Raw genomic sequence first — 21,450 nt, 5'->3', positions numbered from 1 at the left:
TCTATTTTTCATACCCCTAAGTGATAAGGGTTGTCCACGCAAAAAAATAAAAGAAGTGCTCAAACAGGGATTTTGATAATTTACGGTAGAAATAATTGTTTATAAATGGTTGCTATGGTTATATATATATAAAAAAAAAAATATTATTATAAAAATAATAACAGTGTATTATAATATATTGGTTGCTATTGGTTAATCTGGCATGTTTGTTGATTAATATTATTATTTGTATCAATATAATAATTATATGTCTGAGAATCGGCTATTATCTAAGTTTGTATGCTGTGCTATAAGTAATTCCGGAGTTATGGCCTCTTAATTGGGTAGATTAGACCACTGGGAAGAAGATAGGTTAATTTAAAAAGGGTTAAATTTGTTTTTTTTTTACTCATTGGATTTTAGTATGGTTAGGTTAGGTTTTTGTATTAATTGATTATATTAATCCATCGTAGTTGGAATTAAGTAAAAACGACAAACTTGGTATAACTTTGATATTGCGTAGAGTTAAATTATACACTTACGTACAAATAGCACGGAGTCCGCGATCTACCGCAGGTAGATTGCCTACCTGATAATGTACTGCTGTGAATCAGAATTTTTATCCTGGGCAACAGAAAAGTTAAGATAAATCTAGAACATCACACACCGAATATTAAATAACGCATTAAACAAAGTTTGAGTCATATACAGTTTGTACATTTAACGGGTAACGAAGTGCACGGGATCAGCTAGTACGTAATAAATAATAATAATCATGCTATATGAAGTTTAAAAACTAAATTAGCACGGTAATGATCTAAATATATAGGTACCGTAGAACGGGGTGAAGTTAACCTGCAGCAGTTATGAAGTGGCCCATTCTCATTTTTTTTGAATGCACTGAACAAAATTTAACACTGAGAGTTAAATCTTTGAAATTAAATCAAATTTCTTTACGAAAATTATTTAATAACAATTTTATATTTCTAAATTTAGCTTATTGCATTTATTATGAATAAACAGGGAAAAATAATTGTAATGCTCAAAAAGAGGTGTAACTATTTGAAAAAAATTCCATTTAGTGGTCCACTTCAAAATTCGAATTGATCTAAGTGGTTTTTAATGGAAATCAAATGCCTGGTCCACTTCACCCCACATTCGTGGGTAAAGTGGAACCACTTTTTAGAACAAAAAAAAAAGTATAAAAAACTTTGAAAAAAAAAATCACGAATAGCCAATAGGTATTTTATTTTATTAGAATTAACGCCAGTCGGCTTTTACAAAATTTACATGGAGTGTACAAGATACAGATACAAGATATATAAACATTTTTTTTTTTTTTTATATATGAATAAATTAAATAAAGGTCTAGAATAAGATAGATAACATAATGATAATAAGAAATAAATAACATGGTAATAGAAATAATAAGCTAACAAAAATGTGAGCCTCCGTACTACGGGTATTACAGTAAGTTCGCTAAGCGCATTAATCTTGGTAATGGGGCATTTCTCGCAAAGTTAGACGTATTGTTAGGGGGATAGAAAGAACACTGTAACCTAGTATTATTGGGTATTCGAAAATCAAGTTGTTCGAGAAGCCTAGGGGCATCGACTCTACCCTCAAATAGATATAGATATAGATATAGGTATAGATTATATATTCAAACGTTTTGATCAAATAGATTCTTCGGAATATTAAGAAATATACCAAAACTGGTCCACTTCACCCCGTCCTACGGTACCTACTATAATGATAATATAATATGCTAAATATAAGGCATAAATTACAAAATATGTAGGTACATAATATATATTATTATAATGTTTATTATCATATTTTAAATATTTAATCTCTGCTGTACTAAATGTTAATTATAACTTGTAAGTAATAGGTAATGCTCAATGCAACATCCACGAACCTCTTGCTTTGTCTACAAATGGTCCTATATCTGTGTAGTTGGCAATCACACGATCTAGAGGGAATGAACTGACTACGGTTACATTGTGCCCTCGGTTTGACAATTCTTCGAACAACGGTTGGAATCCGCGGACATGGCTTTTAATCGGTAAAGGCATGAACACCAATATGTTTGCCGCCCTTATAACGGTGGCGGTGATGCATAAAACCGAACAAATTACCACGCTTGGCAACATTTTATGCGTAAATAATCTAAAACGCGGTTCAAACACAGAACGATCTTATTTAAATATAGCTGATATACCAGCGTGTCGATAAGAAAATTCAAAAAATTTAGTTAAGGTAAACTCATTTACATCGTTCGAAGCAAATCATTCGAAATTTCGACGATTGAGAATAGATTGAATTGATGGGTTATAAATGTTGAGACATCATCGCGGTTACGTACTTTTCATCAAACTGATTTGATAACACTATATTACATTATTATTATGTAGGAAGGGCGAAGACCTCGGCGGAATAAATTACGCAACATAATAGTTTGGTCGATTTATTTTCAACCAATATAATAATTTGAATCTTAGAATTGAATCAACGTGTGTAATTATTTAACTAGGTAGGTACCTAAGCTTAGCTGTTGATTTGGTAATAATAAATTAATAATAATCGCGTAATTATTATTGAATTCATTAGGCTTATAGTAGCTTAGTTTCGTATAATATTCTGTGACTTCTGGAGGGGATGGTCTTAGTCCATTCGAATTTCAAATTCCAAAAAAATGTAATCCTCACAAAATTCTACTTATCTTATGAAATAAAAATAGGTATGTCAGAAATAGTTTTCTTTCTCTGACAGTCTGACTTACGCACAACATAACAAATAGGTAGGTACGAAATACCTAAATGCGTTTATAGTAGTTATCAAGTACCTACCTACTTTAATAGAGTCAATATTGTGTTGTTAGTTGTTACGTGTTAGATTTAATATTATTATATACCTAGTGTGTTATGAAATTATATAATGTCTTCGAAAATCCAGGGGGAGGATACTATATTTTTTCAATTATATTGACCTTTTATAGTTAACCTGTTAACTGCTTTATGTAAGTTTACATAACATAATATCAATAATATTATATGACTGTAGGTACCTATTTATCAATTTATCATAACTAATTATAATTATTTATAAAATAAATAAGAGTAGATAGTTCAATTTCTAATAAAATGTAAAATATATAACGTAGGTATAAAATATAAATAGGTAGTAATGCACTTTATTATTTATTTAATACAATTACTACTTACTTAAAAAAGTAAAAACATAATATAAGTTAATAGTTATAACTAAAGATAATTCAATTTTAAAACAAGAACTGCAGTACCTACCTAAGTTGCGTTTATTTTTTGAAAATTCGTCAACAACATTTTGAACTAAATTTAAGTCTTGAATATTCTGTCTATGTACATGTACGCTAACCTACTATGTATAGATACCTAATAAGTAATAAGCATAAATAATCCAGATAATAAATCAATGTATTACCTATACTTAGGTATGAGGTAGTTACTATTAAGTTTAAATGTTTAATATCTGTATGATGAATGATGATACTTAGATAGTTATATCTGTTGTTAAAATCATCGAACTACGTGTAAAATCATAAACATATTTATCTTATATTAATATAAATTATAGTAAATTATCGATGGCTAAAAAGTAAAATTAATTTCTGTGACAAGAAATTATAGTTTCGAACGCTATGATTATCAATTTTATTTATTCAATGTATCAGACATCATTTATAATATATATTATACATAAATGTATAATAGACACGGAAAATCCAGGGGGAAATGTCTCCTCTTGCCACCACCCACTTCCTAATGGACGCTCTTGGTTATGAGCTTAGTGTTATGACTAATAAGTTATGCCTAATACTAGCTCGTGTGTAAAATAATGCAATTTTATATAACGATTAACGATAATAACTTGCTTTACAATTAAAATATCAGTGAAAGCCAGCAATTCTAGTTAGTACCTACGATTCTAATCTTTAAGTTTAATAATAGTTCAAATGTTCAATTCATTATAATATTAATATAAATCTAACAACAGAATATTGATTCTGCCGATCGCAATTTTGATACCTATATGTGGGTGCGGTGCATTAGTGCCCTGACAATTGACATTCTCTTTAATAGTGCCTAGTATCTATCCTAGAACTTAGTACCAAGGTTCCAGATTGGTACTCATAGTAAAGTTGTAATTTTCAAACAATAAACTTATTAGTTATCCGAAATTAGCACGATAATTCATATTTATCGAATGTCTTTATAGTCGTAGATATTGCGTTGTCGGTTTGTCACTGTGGCTTGTATAATATGTGCGTGCAATTTTTAATTATATAATACATTGAATAATAGTTAAAAAAAATCTGAAACTGATATTTCTGAAAGACCTTCTATAAATTAAATATTACATGTTGAACTAAAAAATAATATTTTTAATAATAATTAATTTTATTTAAAATATATAAATATGAGTTGCTTATTAATTACTAATTAGGTACTAATATTTGATTATTGTTATCTACTTACTTAAATATACATAAAAGTATTGAAGCTTAAATTAAAATTCAATCTGTATTGCCATTAACATATTTACGTAAAATAATTTTATCGTACAATTTTTTTAAAAATTGGTACCTATTATATTTATTGCTCCCCAAAGATTCTAAAACTTGGTTATAGATTTTTAATACAATTTATTTGTTTATTAGGTAGGTACTTTTGAGTTAGCAAAGTTGTCTATACTTAATACTAATAATTACTAATTAGTAATTGTTAATCAGTGTATTTACTATTAATACAGATTCTTGAGGTAGATAAGTATTTCAATATTCAATAAAAGCAATTCGTTTGCTATGAATTATAATAATAATATACTGTATTCCTGTGTAAGGGTTTGTGTGGAAAAGGGGGGGGGGGGAGTTGTCATTTTAAAACTGGTCCAGTTATATTCAAATTAATCGATAAAAAAAGTGGGTAACAATTAAATGAAAAACAGAAATCTGTGTAAGTACTAAGTACTATCTAGGTAACCGTTCTGCTGTACAGTTGGAGATCACCTGTAAGGTGTTATTGTGTTAATGTTAATCTATTTTACTAGGGAAATTTATTTTATCATTGTATTTATATGTTTCTGGTTTTGCTATTATAGTAATTTAATTTACTATTAGTAATATCGTATAAATATGGAAAGTTTAAAATTAATCCAAATGTTTTGAAAATGACATTGCTTACAGTAAAATATAATAATATACATACAAGTTTGAAGTCCCCGTGAGTTCCTATATATTTGAATTCCGATAAAATAACTAAAGTCATTCTTTGTTTAATACCTATCCAATTTCGTCAACATTTTAAGTTCAGATGTGCATAAAAAAATGATGACAATATAATTATTGACTTTTTGGATTTTAATAAGAACTAGGTATAGGTAATGTACGAATATTGAATACCAATAAATCAAGTTAGACTAACATTTTGTTGAATTTTCAAACATTTATAAATGTTCAATTATAAAATCTTCCCCCTCAAAAAACAATTAAAAAATTCAAAATGTTTAAATGCCTATAAAAAGCTTAAAATTAGTCCAAATATTTTGAGTTATAATTTATGTGATATTTAATAGAATTGATCAGTTTTCTACAATTAGGTAGTGGTTAATAATTATATATCAGAATTTTTATCAATATGATTTTTGTGTTTACACTTTACAACTACTACATACCACATATTTTATAATTTTCAAGTTGAGCTATTCTTCTTATGTGGGTGTACTGTGGTGTCCAATAATATATAAATTGTAAATATAGTTTATAATATTATAATTAACAGGGACATATCATATCCAATAGTCAACATCTTATGTCTTTTCTAAAACATTCCTATAGGTAAACAGTTTAAAGAATAAAATATAAGAGCAAAAACTTACTAATGAAAAATTAATAAATATTTTTATCTGAAAAATAAAACAAAAATTGTATTTTCTATCAAATCATTTATAAAATAAATACATTAAGGTTACACTGTATAATAGAAAATTTTATTTTAAGTAATTTTTAAAATCTTAAACAAAAATATAAAATTATTTGTTAAATATTTTTACTCAGTCATCTAGAATTTTTTTAAGACGCTCAAAAATTGGATTGAATATTTTACGATAACCTATTTCAGACGGATGAAGAAAATCTGGCGCATCCTCTTGACTTAATGTACCATCTGGTTGTAGCAAATGAGCATTGAATAATTCAACTTTGAAAATGCTTTTCACTTTTTCACTGACAATTTCATTTACTTGAGTTCCCAAAATTCTCAATGGATTTGGATAAGGACCGCGTGGTAATATTCCCTATAGATAAAAATCATTAAAATATACAGTTCAAAATATTTGTTAATAAAAACACGTTCAAATTGTTTTATTTGTTTAATGTATATATGAACAAAAAAATTAGCAAACCAAAAAGAAAATGTAATAGGTAATAAAAATCTTATTTTTGTTATTATTAAATTACAAATACTTGAAAACTTGTATCATATACATTTAAATTATAATTCATTATTTTTATATCTATTTATTTATATTTTATTAATTTTAATTATATATACATTTGTAATTGTGATATAAATATATAAGTAATTTGAAAGTTGACAATGTTTTTCAGAAGCTTATCTTGTTTGATAGCCTGGAACACAACTTCAATAATGAATTATTGATGTGATTCTTAATTTCAACTTAAAGGGAAGTCTGCGCACTATTTGTTTTCTCTCTCTGGCCCACATGCAACATAGAAAAAACTAATTCACGTAATATAATTTCTTTTATATTTTTGAGTAATATTCGAATAAAATCACCCATTACAGAAATTATAATAATATTTTTGTAATAGACGATTTCATTTAAGATAATCAAAAAACATAAAAATGATTTTGCTAGATTGTGTTTCATCTATGGTGGTATGGGTTTGAGAGAAAACAAACATTGTTCTGACGTCCTCATAATTTAGTAGAAAATGCAGTTTAACAAATTAAAGTACTTTTAGTTTTTAAGTAACAAAAACATTTCAAAAGAGTAATTGCTCTTGTGAAGAACATTACTTTCATCCAGGGCTAAAAAGTAGCTCTTTTTATTTTACATTAGATTTTGAAGAAATCCAGACAGGTGGTTACTAATTTTATTCACTCTTCTACTAACAGCTTGAATGAGAAAGTGAATAGTGATACAGTTTCAAATAGCTATTGTTTGGTATTTATAATTTAACATTTATTAGTAAAAATGATTAAAAAAACAATAAAATATACAATTCTTACTATGATTATAATGTAGCAATCAGGAAGTTTTGATCTAATTTCACCAACAATAGCCAATATACCATCTGCAATTTGAGCAGGAGTATTATCAACATTGTTTGATCCAACATTAAGAATACAAACCTATAAGAAATTACAAAGACATTTTATAAGACAATAATACAATGTAATAACAAATCTATCTATACAATTATTATGAAAGGATTAAATAATACCTAATCATTAATTTATATCTACTTTCGGTTTTATGTGATCAAGAATGCCATTTTTTACTCTCCATAACACATCTTGAGTTCGATCACCACAAATTCCAAAATTTAGACTTTTTAATGGTACAAATTTATCATTCCATATTGGATAACATTGAATTAATTGAATAATAGAAGCACCAATTAATATAACATCTGGGTCTTGGGCTTTGGCTTCGGCCACATATCGTTTGTGCTAAAAAATGAAAGAACATAATATATTTTTGTTACATTTTTTATATTTATACTAGACCTGAAAGGGCCGGGCCAGCCTGGTCCGTAGTGACACTGGACCGGACCTGGCCTTTAAAATAAAATAAAGGGTTGGACTGGGCTTTAATAAGTCTTGGAATTTTATTGTGGACCAGGCCTGGGCTTTTTTTTATAAAAGTTTTCGGGCAGTGCCGGGCTGGACTTCAAATAATAAATCAAGGGTTGGACCGGACTTTTTTTTTGACAATAAATAATCATAATTTAAAATAATAAATAATAATGATAAAACCGACGTTAGTACAAATAGATACAATCACAATAAATGTAATATTATCTTGATTAGTGGGTATAATAAAGTTATTTAAAGATAAAATAGATTTTTTTTTTTTTTCAAAGACGTGCTTTTCAACGCTAATTTCGAAACTGTTTGAATTTTTTTGCAGGAAACCATTATTTTGGAAGTTATAGCCTTCAAAAGTTTGCGATTTTACGTTTATTCGCATGCGTGCAACACTACTGTACTGCCGCGTGGAGTATTATTGCCGGTGCCGGCAGGTTGAATGGAGCTACTATACTTATGTTTTTATGTTAGTTTAACAGACTAGCCATCGAGTCATCCGTCTGTTAATTGTGCTATTAATTTACTCTTGCCCCCCCGGGTGGTAAAGTGCATTTGTTCCGAAACTGTAATTTGGAATATTTATAAAATATGCATTGTATTTTACTGAAGAATACAAATTGCCAGGTGCTATAACAACAGTCTACGATACAATCGCTAGTGTACCCGTAGTTCCTTAAAAAAAAATGGCAGAACGGGCATGGGCTTTTTTTTCACAATAATTTTTGGATCGGGCCGGGCCGAAAATTTAGGGCACTTGCAGGTTTATAATTTATACATACTTGAATTTTCCATTCCTTGTCGCCGTCAAATGGAATTGTTGGAACTACACAAGGATTCATAGTTTTCTAATAAATAAAAACACTGGAAAAAATGTGAAAACTCCGACCTATTTATTATATTAATATCAGGTATATATTTATGGCAATATAGTATTATAGTCCAGTAAAATATTTTGGCATGATAATGTGAATGTGTGATATTTATTATTAAAATATTTTTAATTCATGCTGTTTTCAAAACAATTTACCACATGATGTTCTGTGATAATAATTAATATCGTTATTTGTTATCTATCTCGGTGATTAGGTTAACTACCTATGCGGCCAAGCAGCTGATAGCTTGCAGCTGCTGGTGTATTGATATGATCACATATAAATAATAACAACAACAACAGCAACAATAACAACGAAATGATAAAGTAAATCTTAATCACGTAGGTACTACGCAATAGAGAAGTACAATGTTATTAATAATTATTTATTAATTATTATCGACTACCTATGCAATAATTACTCATTAGACACTTTTTGGTAACTTAAAATGAATGTCTGATAACTGAATTACTCTGATCATTGATTAAACGTATTATTGAGTACAGTCATCTATTAAGTACCTACCTAACTTACAATTTTTTTTACGGACAACGTTTGTGCTCGTCCCATACTACCGAACAATTCCGTTTTTTATACATTTTAGCGATTCGTTTGACAAAATACGTAAAAGTAAGCGCATTATATTTTAAATATTTTCCTCACTGTTCAATATCAATCTTATGACTTGTTTATCACAATAGGCATTGTGCATGTTATAAAAAATACATTACCATACTAGGTATTATAAGTTAGGTAAAACCGATAATTTTAAAGAGTAATAATTGATCTGTTATTACAATGTATTCTCATCTTGTAACCATACATAACTGTGGTGAATAATATGTAAGTTCAAACTGATGTGAAGAAAGTGGTCTTGCCGGGATTTTGCTCTGGGAGTAGGAAGGTACTGATAATTACTCTATCGGATGCTTATCTAGAATTCATTATAAGTTTTGTACTTATGCTAAACTCTGATGCTGTAGGTATATAGCATAGAAAGTTATGCAGCAACCTTCATACAAATGATAATTTTAATACTTGGTTAAATCTTATGTACTAGATACGTTCTCAAAAGATTTAAATAATTTTTGAAATTCTTCCTGAAATGTTGGGTAGAGCTGTGACCCCCTCCCCCCCCGGCCAAGGGTATGCCACTGTTTGGGGATACAGCAATTTTAAATATGTATTATTTTTTAGTTTATTAGCACAAAAGCTTATAGTATATTTTCTCAAAACAATTTTTGTTTCATATTCTTTTTTTATTTTATTTTGAGTGGGCTTTACTATTGTATAATATATTGTTTTTACTTTTATACAACTGTGTACATTTTGGTTTGTAAATTATGTCATAATATACATTTATGACCTTGATTATTTATATTTATACTTCAATACTACATAACCTTTACTTAAACTATTTAGAATAGTTCATTTAAATTATTTACGTAATAGTTATTAGGAAAGTCTTGGTTATTGGAATCTAGGCAAAAAAAGCCCAGAAATAAAATTGTATTTACCAATAGTTTATATTTAATAGCTAGCAAATAAATTACCTATAACTTTTATATTTATCCATAATTTTGTCCAGGTTGAAATGTCAAATATTTTGAGTATTAGAAAATGAAGAAATAAAATTAATAATGGACTTAGAAATTGAAAAATATGCGAAGAAGCAAATCCAACTCCAAGAACAAATCAAGGAGTTGTTTGCTGAGAAAAAAATGTTACAAGACCAAATCTGTGTGCTTCATGAATGTTTATCATTAGAAAAAGTGAATCGGAAAATTTCTGATTTGGAGAATAAACAAAAAATATTAACGTCGTTAGAAAGTATGGTTAATAATTTAAGAATTGACATTAAGCCATTAGATTATTTAAAACAAGTTTTACAAAGGCAACTTATGGTTTCAACTATACCTAATAATGATTTAAATAATGAAGAGCGAAAGTATTCAAAGTATTCAGAGAGTTCATTATTAACACCGAGTAGCATATGTGCCATTGAAACATTGGACTCTTTGAGTGATGTTAGCTCAGAAGAAAGTATCATGATTTTATCAGATTATGATGTGGTTTCGGATGAAGAAGTTTCAAATAATTCAGAAAAACCTGTCGAAAACAAAGTTATGTATGAAGAAGCACTACAGATGGCATCTAGTGTACATTTAACATTAGTTGATCATCTAATTCCAAATATTGGTTCAATTGAACCTATAATAAATAATAGTGATCAAGTAAGAGATAATAATTTTTGTGTACAATCTAATTCCAAAAGCACTATTTCATCGATGAATACAAGTAGTAAAAGTGAACAACTCTTAGACTTATATGATGTTGTAAACGAATTAGACCTTCTTAACTGCAATGGAAATAATGGAAATGTTTGTATATTATTTTATTTATTATATATATAGCTTTATTTGTATTCATATGTTATAGTATTCTGTATCAATAAAGTAGTATTTTTTAACCATTTCATTTTTATTGTTTTATAGGAAAACATTGAAATTAAATGTGACAAAAAGAAAGCCGAACCAACACTTTATAAAGTACACCAGCCATGTTTAAATGATAAAGAATTTGATGAAATTGGAATAAAAAAATTAGATAATAAGGAATGTAATAATGTGTCAAAATTGATTAATGATTCATGGGTGAAGATCAGTTCCAATGAAATTTCAGAAGAACAAAATGTTGATGTTTTTCAATCAATTACTGTCTCACGAAAAGTACTTTATAATACTATAATTTCTTAATATTTTTTTTATATTTCAATGAGACTACTTAAATTTTTTTTTTTTTAGGACAACACAGTGTCAAAAATAAACACATATGTAGATAATTTTGATCAAAATATTAATGAAATTAAGAGTTTGGACAATAGCTGTAACAATGTTGATCCTAACTATGAAAATGAAATTCATAAGCCAAGCTGTACAATCAATGATGATGTTTGTGGTAACTTGTTATCTTTCACTGAAGTCAACAGAACAAAAGAAAATTTAAATTTAAAATTTCAAGTACAGAATAATGATTTATGTATTCACCAGTTTGAATCAAAAGATATTGTTGAAATTAAAAATCTTGAAAATGTTTGCAATGATAATGATCATAGTTATGAAAATGAAACTCATAATCAAGTTTTTCCAAACAACGTTCAACAATGTGAAGTAGAAATTATTTCATCATTATCATCAAGTCCTGAAGATTCTAATGCATCAAACAAATTAATTGAGTCAAAAGTAAACACAGATGTAGAATGTCAAGCTTATAATGGTCAACTATATAACCACCAGCTTGAATCAAACATTAAGAGTATTAAGAATATTTGCAATTCTGTTATTCATTATAATGAAAATGAAATTCATAATCCAGTTTTTCCAAATAATAAAGTTAAAACTACATCTTCTTTGTTCAACACTGAACAATTTAATAATTCATTTACCAGTATTAATGATAAACTGTCTTCTATTAATAATAACGAAAAGCCTATGCGGTTATATCATACTATAAAACTGAAGGATGAACTATTAAATGGTATTCATCGGCATGGCATTCAAGATCTAATGTCATTGCAACGGCAATGCATGTTCCATTATATTAATGGGCGTGATGTAATTTTTCACTCATACCCTTGTGTTGGGAAATCAACCGTGTGCGTCATTTCAGTGTTGCAAAGGATTAACACTAGCTTAAATGAATGTCAAGCTATTATATTAGTTCCAACATTAGAATTGGCATTGTCTGCTCAAAAGGTATGTAGTTTATTGTTAGGGTCATGTACAGTTTTAATATTTTTAAATTTCCATGTTTTAGACAATGAAATCAATTGGGAAATTTTTAAATGTTTCTACATGTATTGGTGGTACCAATGTTCCTCGTAAACTTTCGCCGGTTCCTCATGTAGTGATCAGTACCTTGCAAGGTTTATGTGAAATGATCAGTTGCAACTCGCTGTGTAAAGATTTTATAAAAATGCTTATAATTGATGATGCAGAAGAAATGTTGAAATGCAATGGATTTTTTAATAAAATTAGATATATTTTGTTATTTCTTAACAATAACCGTCAACTAATTATTATGTCCACTTCAAAAATAGAGGAAATCTTAGATCAGTTTTCTGACTTAATGAAGAATCCTGAGTATATTTTAGTACCAAATGAAAAACCTTCATTGAATGGTATTTATTGATTTTTAATTTTTATATTATTGTTTACTTAAATTTTTTAATTATTAATATAAGTATTTATTCATAGATATATTACAGTATTGTGTCTATGTACCTGAAGAATGGAAATTTGATGCATTCCATAAACTCTATGAATCACTCAATTTAATACATACTGTTGTTTACTGCAACACATGGAGCAAGTCTCTAGAAATTGCAGAAAACATGCGTCTTAAGACATGTTTAGTCTCAGCTATACATAACGAAATGGATACCCATCAACGGAAACTCATATTACATCACTTTCAATCTGGTACTAACCGAGTGTTAGTTACTGCTGAACTACAGAGAGGCGAGGATTTTTCAGATGTAGCTTGGGTTATAAATTATGATCTTCCTAAAAGTCCAAAAGACTATATACGTAAAATTGTCGGTTGTTTTGGCCGCAAAGTGAAAGTAATTAATTTTATCACCACTAATGACAAAACAGCCCAAAAGGATATTGAGACTGCATTTAATGTAAGAATGCTTAATTTACCTCAAGATCTTACTAATTTATGTGAATCTAATTTGTAATCTATTAATAAATCAATGATCAAATATTTAATTAATGTTAAATATGAATAACTATTATTAATATTTTGGAATTATTTTTAATTTTTAGTTATTTTGTTATTATGTATAATTGGTGCATATTTACCATATTTTATGGTTATTTAAATGTTGTCAATGCATGGCCAGAAAAAATTGAGATATATATTATGTATACTGTGCATTGTAATATTATATTTTTCCAATTATATTTTTTTATAAAATTTATGGGTCACTAAATTTGTAAATATTTATTTTTGTGTTCTTTGTTTTTTTATTTAACACTCTAAATCATTTGTTACTAACATTCCAAACTGAAGATGTTTTAAAATGTAAAAATGAATTTAAAAATGAATCATTATGATTTATGAGATAAGATTTAATATGGATTTTTTTGTGTAGCATAAATGTTAAAATTATATTTGAACCAATGTTTACTTCAATCAAATGATGTAGTTTGTTACATTCCACTTAAAAAGTTAACCAAAATAATATTTATCGAGGTATTAACATATTAATTATTATAATTAATAATTATTTGTGAATGTAATCATCTCATAAAGTTACTATTAAGTAAATGATATATCGCAATATATTTTTTTTATTATTGAATAATGTTTGGCGTTTATAAATAATTTATAGCTTGTATATCAATTATTTTAGTAAATAATTTAATTAAAATATACTAATTATTCTGATGCATTGAAACTTCTATATTATGAGGTCTGATGGGCAACAATTAATATTTGTATTATAGAGAATAGTTAAATAGTATTAAATAAATTTGGTTCTGGTTAGGTTTGGTTGATAAAAATACAGTGTACTCTCGGTAACTCTAACCTCAATAATTCAAAATTCTCGACATCTCGAACAAATAAAATTCCCCTTCAAACAACACTAATACATTAAGATTACGCTCACTCAACATTTTTAGTACCTAAGTCAAATTTTTTTCCTCCGTGAGCTTCAAGTTACCTAGAGTACACTAGCTGTATTTCGTTAAACCTAAAATTTTGTTAAATGGACGTTCGTAATATGGAAGTTTAACTGTATTAGAAATTTTAATTAAATAGGAAAATATTTGATATTATTACCTAGTAGGTACAGTATAGGTAGTACAGTACCTAATCATTATTCATTGAGAGGGTATTGTAAATTTGAATGTGTATTTTTATCACTGCAGTTCAAACATAGAATACATTTGTTATAATGATTGTAGAAATAAAATTGTTTCATTGCATATAAAATATAAACATCATAATAAAAATAATATTAAAGTCAATCATTTAAATAATTTAAACTAAAATAAAATTTTTACTTATGTTGTTATGTATAACATAAAAAAAACAAAATATAGTATTATATATTAATAGAATATTTGTATTTATGAATAATATTATATTATATTTATAAGATCAATTAACTCCGGTCTCCGATATTAAAACTAACAACACAATATTGGTTCTAAGCTAGAAAAACATGTACTTATTAGGTTAAGAAAATATATCCCATGATAGTGTTGTTACAGTTAAAATTACTAATTACTTAATAAAAAATTAAAATCATCGTTTAAGGGAAATATGAAATCATTATATTATTATTGAAATTCATTAAAAAAATAACGAATAGGTATACTAGTACTCACTGACTATACTGTGTAGGTAGTACACAACTATAAAAGGGTAATGTAAATAATGAATAATGACTAATTTTTGACAGTATTTTAGTGTAATAAGACGATAAATACGAAAGAATACAAAAAGTAGACCCTGCACTGAGACTTTGTTTTTGCGGTTTTTATTTAAAAAAAATGTTAATGGTTTGTTTGTGTAGTGTAGTACAATATATTCTATCAATTTACATTTAAAAAAATTCATCTTGTATAGCTGTGAATAAATCTAATTGTTGGTATGGTGAGTTGTGAGACGTATTTTCAATTGATTTCAAGATTTGATTTTGTTTAACAAAAAATTGTACGTTATTTAGGCAATTGTGAATTATAGATGGAAAAACAATTTTAAATGAATAATATTCGCAGATTTGTAATCAGTAAATACTAAATAATAATAATTATTAATTAATAAATACTTATATACTTAATGCAAGTATTACAGTAACGAAAAGGAAAAACGAAAACATTTCAAATTTGTGTTCCCGCCACCGCCATTATTCCAGCATCATGTTCATCGCTTACTTTTTAGACCATGATGTGACATAACTACATTTATACAGTAGCGGTTGGGCACCATGGATTAAAAAATTGTACTGGTAGTTTTTAGGCTCCTTCTTTAGTCGCCGGTCGGCTGTCGGCTAACCTCAAACTTTGTGTCTACACAACACCTATTCGTTTTCAAATCGTCCATTGTTCAATATTGTTCATTCGATGCGGCCTATGCGGTTGGTCCTTGGTTCGTTTGTTCTGCTGTACCCACTGCTGGAGTTCAGACATTTTGTTCGTTGTCGGCCGTTGGCGTTTTATTCGTGTTAGACGGTAGGTAGTTGGTTGTAGTTTCGTTGCTCATCAATCTTAGTAATGCTCAATGCAAAATACAAATCATTTTTTTTTTTGTCGCGGTTTCGATCTCGTGGTTTCAGTATAGTGTAATGCAGACGTCAACTCTAAAGGTAAACGTACCCGTCCAGCGTCCGCCGGCCGCCATTTTTAACACTGCGCGCCGTTGTCCGATCATTTCTATTCGTTAATTTTATGCGTTATCTCCGCGACCGAAGTAAAAAGATATTTTGTTGACGTTCGAATAGGCATGGCCGAATATTGTGCGCGTTACGCTAATACGCGAATACGGCTTACGCTAGCCACATGGTTTCTATAGGGCCGCGTCCGAAGTTTGACCGCTGCCGCCATCGTTACCGCAATATTATGTCGACGCATCGAACGCGCCCAATGTCGTCGCGTCCTTTCTCGTTCGGCGCCGACGACGATGATGCGAATCCAATCGCCGTAATATTACCGTAATATTATTTATTTTTTTCCCATGTTCCCGTTTTGTTTTTGTCCGGCGAATCAACGCCCCAACGGCAGCCTAACCTATGGTATTTGGTAATTATTGTCGTTCATAAACTATAATAAAATAAGTTTAATTGTTTAAACCCGTTTTAATATATTTTCCCCGCTTAGTTTAGGGTGGTCAATTGACGAGACGCCTACAGCAGTCGTCGCGGGTGCACGCGGTTTGTCGTTCATCATAAGCATCAAGTGAATGGTGCAATCCACGATGGTGAAAACGATCGGTGGCTCGGTCATAATTTAAGGTAACTCATCGAGTTGATGTGATTAAGTTATTTACGCACTGGACAAAGGCAAACAATTAATTATTTTATCCCACAGACTTCTATAATACACTAGATACGCAGGGGTTAAAGTGGGAAAAAATTCCAGGGGGGACTAACGCCTCCATATAGTTTTAAGCGTTCCAGATATCGTTTTATGTATAATGTCTAATACATATAGACATATGGCAGGTGCATCGTACATGTAATTTATAAACAGTGATGTGTAACATACTCATCCCACTTAAAACCGTGAATAATGTTCAAATTTGTAATTTGTTTCATGAAAAATTTAAATCACATATAATACTACATTTTTAAGAATAATTAATATTTTATACACATTTAATATTTTTTCTCATAATATTAAGTTGTAAGTAGTGCTTTTCTTTTAAGACAACTTAAGGAATCAACTAGACAAAAAATATTTATATCATAAAAATGTAGGGTTTTTAGTGCTTTAAATTGTACAAGATAAAATTCAAATTCTACGCATGGTGGGATGAACATGCTTATTAAAGCACACATTACCTTTATATCTATATATATTCTATATGTTTATATGAATATTTCAATTTCAATTTTACATTATTTAATAAAGAGCTATTTTCAAATAAAACAATTATAAATATTTAAATAGGAACATAAATTGTATTTTGTTTAATAAAATATGTTTTCTTTTACATGAACTCATAAAAATTAAAAATGTAACATACCTACATAGAAAATATACATTATAATTATATTATTATTATTATCTTAGTAACACTTAGCTATACTTTTGCATTTCAAAGTAATATGTTAAAACTATTAATATATGGTAAAGTAAAGTAGGAACATAAATTTAATATTCTTTTGCACTTGGTTGCTTCAACATTAAATAATAAAAATAAAAACTAACAAATATAATAATAACTAAGTAAGTTTTTAAATTAAACATTTAAACAATTCCATATTGAATTATAAGAATTAGATTCATTTTCATTTTTTTTGGTTCTTTTTAAACAATTTGTTTCTGTAGCAGAACGTTTTCCTCTCAAGATCCATGACTTCACAAATGATTTAGGATCAAATTTTTCTAGAGGTGGCCCAACACAATTAATGAAAATTAGTGAAGACAAATGACTAGATGTTAATGTACTCTTTATAGGACTTACAATTACATTCATTGAGCTAAAGGTACGTTCACACTCCGAAGAAGATATTGCAATAGAGTTGATTACAGTCATTAAAGGTTTAATATCGATGTTAACTTTTTCATTTTCTTTATACTCACGAAAACCTCTAACAGATAAAACTTGATCAATTTGAAACACCTCTGATAAACGCCGAATACTTTCATCACCATACTGAATATCCATATTATCCGGCCAATTTTCTGAGGAAAGGACTTCTAAATCTTCAATTAAATTTTTGAAATTAACTTTATATTCATTATTAACTTCCCTTGATGACACATTACTAGCTTGTGTTGTCATAAGTCTTTGTCACATTAATTCGCCTCACTTCGGCCACTTCGAGGGCGTCCAGAGATTTTTTTGTTTTGAGTAGAGAACCACTTTCTTCAAATTTCTTAATCAACCGACCAACAGTTGATTCGTTTGGTGCATTATGATGTCCAAGAATAGTGCGTAGTTTTCGTACAGTCACTGCGTAATGTTCACCATTCTGGTAGTGAGTTTTCACTATTAAAACACGCTGTTCTTTACTGCGATATAACATAAACAATGACTAAGAACCACAAAACCCCTTGTCAAAACAAAACCTCAATGATAACAGATAGCAAAACTATCAAAACCAGTGCAGCCAACAAAAAAAAAAACAAAAATAGCAGCCTTTTCAAATCCGGCGTTCTTTTTGAGATACCCTTTACTATCCGATTTGCTTTGTACCCAAATTATAACACTTTGAAATACCTATAACACATTAATACAATTTAATTAATACATTGTAACGTGACTAAATTATCCCCGTGGTACAAACTGAAGTCGTTATGTGTTAATGGTTCGTATAAAATATAAAAATATAAAACACCTTTAGACATTTAATATATTACGCGGATAATAATATGATTATTTGGGTTTATAAACTATCCATACACGGACAACCAACAATGTAAAAATTGATATTGTGCAAAACGTACCTAATTCATATATAAGTGGTCACAATATAAGTTATAATATAATACTTATACTTTAGCAAATCAAACCTTGTTCAGTCCAAAATTAAAAAAAAAAAAAATTGTAGTGTAAGTTATTACTGGAAATTATAACAATTAATTCTTTAGGAGATAAACATAAAAAATCATCATATATTATCACTTCTCTGAAAATAATAATCATAGTGTAGGTAGGTGTATAATTTAGTAATTGAACAAGACAATTAATTTATGTAAATCATACAAAAACTGTGTTTTAATACATGCTTCAGAACATGCTTTCAATTCTGTACAGTCATGTATGTCGGCTAATCGTTTGGTTCCAATACAATTGGGCGGATCCAATTATGTTTCCAAAAATGTAGTACATATATCTTTTACATAGTCTATTGACAAGAAATTAGCAGCTGCTAACAAAATCTTGAGAAATCAAATACAAATTTAAATAATTTTTATTAAAATATATAACAAATCAAATATAATAAATAATGTATCATACCAATACATTTTCTTCATTAAAAATTATTTTTCCGGTGTAAATATAATTTATTATGAGTCCCAAAGAGGTATAATCTAAAGATTTTATATAAATGTAATCTTTATCCTTTTCATTAATGTTAATGAACATGGCTAGGAAGTATGGACTAGATAGCTGATGCTAAATCAACTTTGTGTCCATAAACGATTCTACCGTCATCTGTTTCCATATTGATATCACATAACAGTTCATCCCTTTTTGTTTTTTTTTCATGTGTAACCCCTACATGGGGGCCGTACTGTTTGCACATTGCTTAGCCCTCATGCAGCATCGTTTATTTAAGAAAATATTACATATTTGAGATTTGGCTCGCATGGGGATTGGTACACTTTCCTCAGTGAGTTCTGGTGTGTATATGTGTACCAAGACCCCATGATGCCTCACAATGTTATATACAGTGGCCGAAGCCGCCATGGGAATAACCGGGACAGACCCCGCTTTATCCCCTCTCATGCCCATTAGTTTTTAATTTTTGCCTTGAGGTGCCTTCTCGGGCCAGCTTGAGCCCGCCGCCCTAGACATCTCGTGCGTGATATCCTCTTAAAGGCCGACCGCCTGGGATTCCCGCTATGAGTTTCCTCTTCTTGAGCCGGCTGAAGCCCGCCGCTCTCGTGTTCCCGTTTTGTGGCTCATCCGTCATTTGCAGCGTCTGCGGCCTGACGAGCCCTCTCCTCAATTTCCGATGTCTTCAACCATTTTGTAGAAGAGTGAACGTTTCTTCCGTGTTGCGTAGGATAACCGCCTTCTCCTGGTGGTTCGCGGGAAAGTCCTCGAAGATCGGGCAGCACAGAATGTCATGTCCGCCGTGCCAGGCGGGCGGCTGAGGTGGTTCCGGAGCTCGGTTCTGCAGCCTTCCCAGTTGGCGCAGTAGAAGAGCGTGTGCTCAGCTGTGTCCGAACCGCCCGGCTAGTGCATACAGCGTGGGCTCGGGGCTCTGCCCATGCGGTGAAGGTACCACTGAAAGCATCCGTGTCCCATTAGGGCCTGTGTCATGTAGTACGTCCACGGGACTCACGGGGTCGTTCGATTCTTCCATCTCACAACGTCAGGGATGAGGCGTCTTGTCCAAGAGGCCTTCAGCATGCTTGACCAGCCCGATTGCCAATCTCTGATGGTTGTCTTTCTCTCCTCTTTTTTAATCCTAAGTTTGTTTAAGGGAAGAGCGTCTGGAGGAGGGACCTCGGCTAATCTTATTTTGATTCTAGCCCTTGGCTAGGAGGTTAACAGAAGCATGTCGCTAGGAGGAAGGCTGCTTATCCGTTACAGTTCTGTAGACACTTATGGTCCGCAATACGGCAGCTCTCTGTGGTATCCTCATGATGGTTTTAACAATTAATCCCTAAAAAAAAAAAAAAAACTATTTCATCAACATATTGTTTTAGTATGACGTTATAATGGTAATCGTACATTAAGGTTTTAGAAATATCAGGTTTATACGGGGAAAAATTTGTCAATGTTGATATTTATTAATAATTATAAATTGATCGGGTGATCGAGCGGTTGGTTTATTTAGGGGATATGGTGCTGATGCTGTGATTCGCTACCTCAAGAGCTGATAGTTCAAACTGAGAACTGGGTTGAAAATGTATCATGATAAAGTGAGTTATGTGATGTTACTATCGAATTCTCAAGTTACATAATATTTCCGGGTGTTCACTCTCCATTTCCCGTAAATTATTGCAGATGTCATTTAATTTTGTTAATTACTCACCCATTGATTGCCGTATCAATCCAACTTATTAGATGACGTGATGATCAGGTATTTAAAAGAATTATTAAACTGGAAAATACTGATGTGATGTATTTAATGGAATAAGGAAAGAGGAAGTTATCGATTAAACGGACAGTTAAGCATGGATTTATAAGTTTCTCCATCAACGATCATGCTATGGAATATTTCATAAGGAAAATAGGTGGTTATGGATTCGTTCAACAACTTATTATCAGTTTTAAATATGTTTTGGGATAAATTTAAGATT

At 29.6% G+C, this 21,450-nt stretch overlaps 2 protein-coding genes and 1 long non-coding RNA gene across 3 annotated transcripts; 2 read left to right on the top strand and 1 right to left on the bottom strand.

The window, feature by feature from the left end:
• Positions 1-6,001: 6,001 nt before the first annotated feature.
• On the bottom strand, positions 6,002-8,792 carry LOC100161179 (platelet-activating factor acetylhydrolase IB subunit beta homolog). The gene is made up of 4 exons (XM_001944930.5): positions 8,636-8,792; positions 7,512-7,718; positions 7,275-7,397; positions 6,002-6,315 (listed from the first exon to the last, which is right to left on the bottom strand). The coding sequence occupies exons 1-4, from the start codon at positions 8,693-8,695 to the stop codon at positions 6,073-6,075; spliced, it is 633 nt and encodes a 210-aa protein (XP_001944965.1). The 5' UTR covers positions 8,696-8,792; the 3' UTR covers positions 6,002-6,072.
• A 265-nt stretch (positions 8,793-9,057) lies between these two features.
• On the top strand, positions 9,058-14,102 carry LOC100163221 (pre-mRNA-processing ATP-dependent RNA helicase PRP5). The gene is made up of 6 exons (XM_008189637.3): positions 9,058-9,358; positions 10,317-11,109; positions 11,224-11,457; positions 11,533-12,483; positions 12,545-12,908; positions 12,985-14,102. The coding sequence occupies exons 2-6, from the start codon at positions 10,369-10,371 to the stop codon at positions 13,470-13,472; spliced, it is 2,778 nt and encodes a 925-aa protein (XP_008187859.1). The 5' UTR covers positions 9,058-9,358; positions 10,317-10,368; the 3' UTR covers positions 13,473-14,102.
• Positions 14,103-15,739: 1,637 nt separating this feature from the next.
• Positions 15,740-20,638, top strand: LOC107885009. Its single transcript, XR_001680275.2, has 3 exons — positions 15,740-16,545; positions 16,624-16,927; positions 20,628-20,638. It is a non-coding gene; the product is annotated as an uncharacterized LOC107885009 (long non-coding RNA).
• Positions 20,639-21,450: the final 812 nt, after the last annotated feature.

The sequence above is a fragment of the Acyrthosiphon pisum genome, chromosome A1 (genome assembly GCF_005508785.2).
Source record: "Acyrthosiphon pisum isolate AL4f chromosome A1, pea_aphid_22Mar2018_4r6ur, whole genome shotgun sequence".
In the NCBI taxonomy this organism is placed as follows: Eukaryota; Metazoa; Arthropoda; class Insecta; order Hemiptera; family Aphididae; genus Acyrthosiphon; species Acyrthosiphon pisum.
This window is presented reverse-complemented; position numbering and strand designations above follow the sequence as displayed.

Bases quoted from the DNA above. Each gene is read 5' to 3' on its own strand.
- LOC100163221 (XM_008189637.3), top strand. From the start codon at position 10,369: ATGGACTTAGAAATTGAAAAATATGCGAAGAAGCAAATCCAACTCCAA. The intron at 11,110-11,223 runs GTTTGTATATTA...ATTGTTTTATAG, and splicing joins GCAATGGAAATAATGGAAAT to GAAAACATTGAAATTAAATG. The intron at 11,458-11,532 runs GTACTTTATAAT...TTTTTTTTTTAG, and splicing joins CAATTACTGTCTCACGAAAA to GACAACACAGTGTCAAAAAT.
- LOC100161179 (XM_001944930.5), bottom strand. From the start codon at position 8,695: ATGAATCCTTGTGTAGTTCCAACAATTCCATTTGACGGCGACAAGGAA. The intron at 7,719-8,635 runs GTATGTATAAAT...TTCATTTTTTAG, and splicing joins ACAAGGAATGGAAAATTCAA to CACAAACGATATGTGGCCGA. The intron at 7,398-7,511 runs GTAGATATAAAT...AATTTCTTATAG, and splicing joins TTGATCACATAAAACCGAAA to GTTTGTATTCTTAATGTTGG.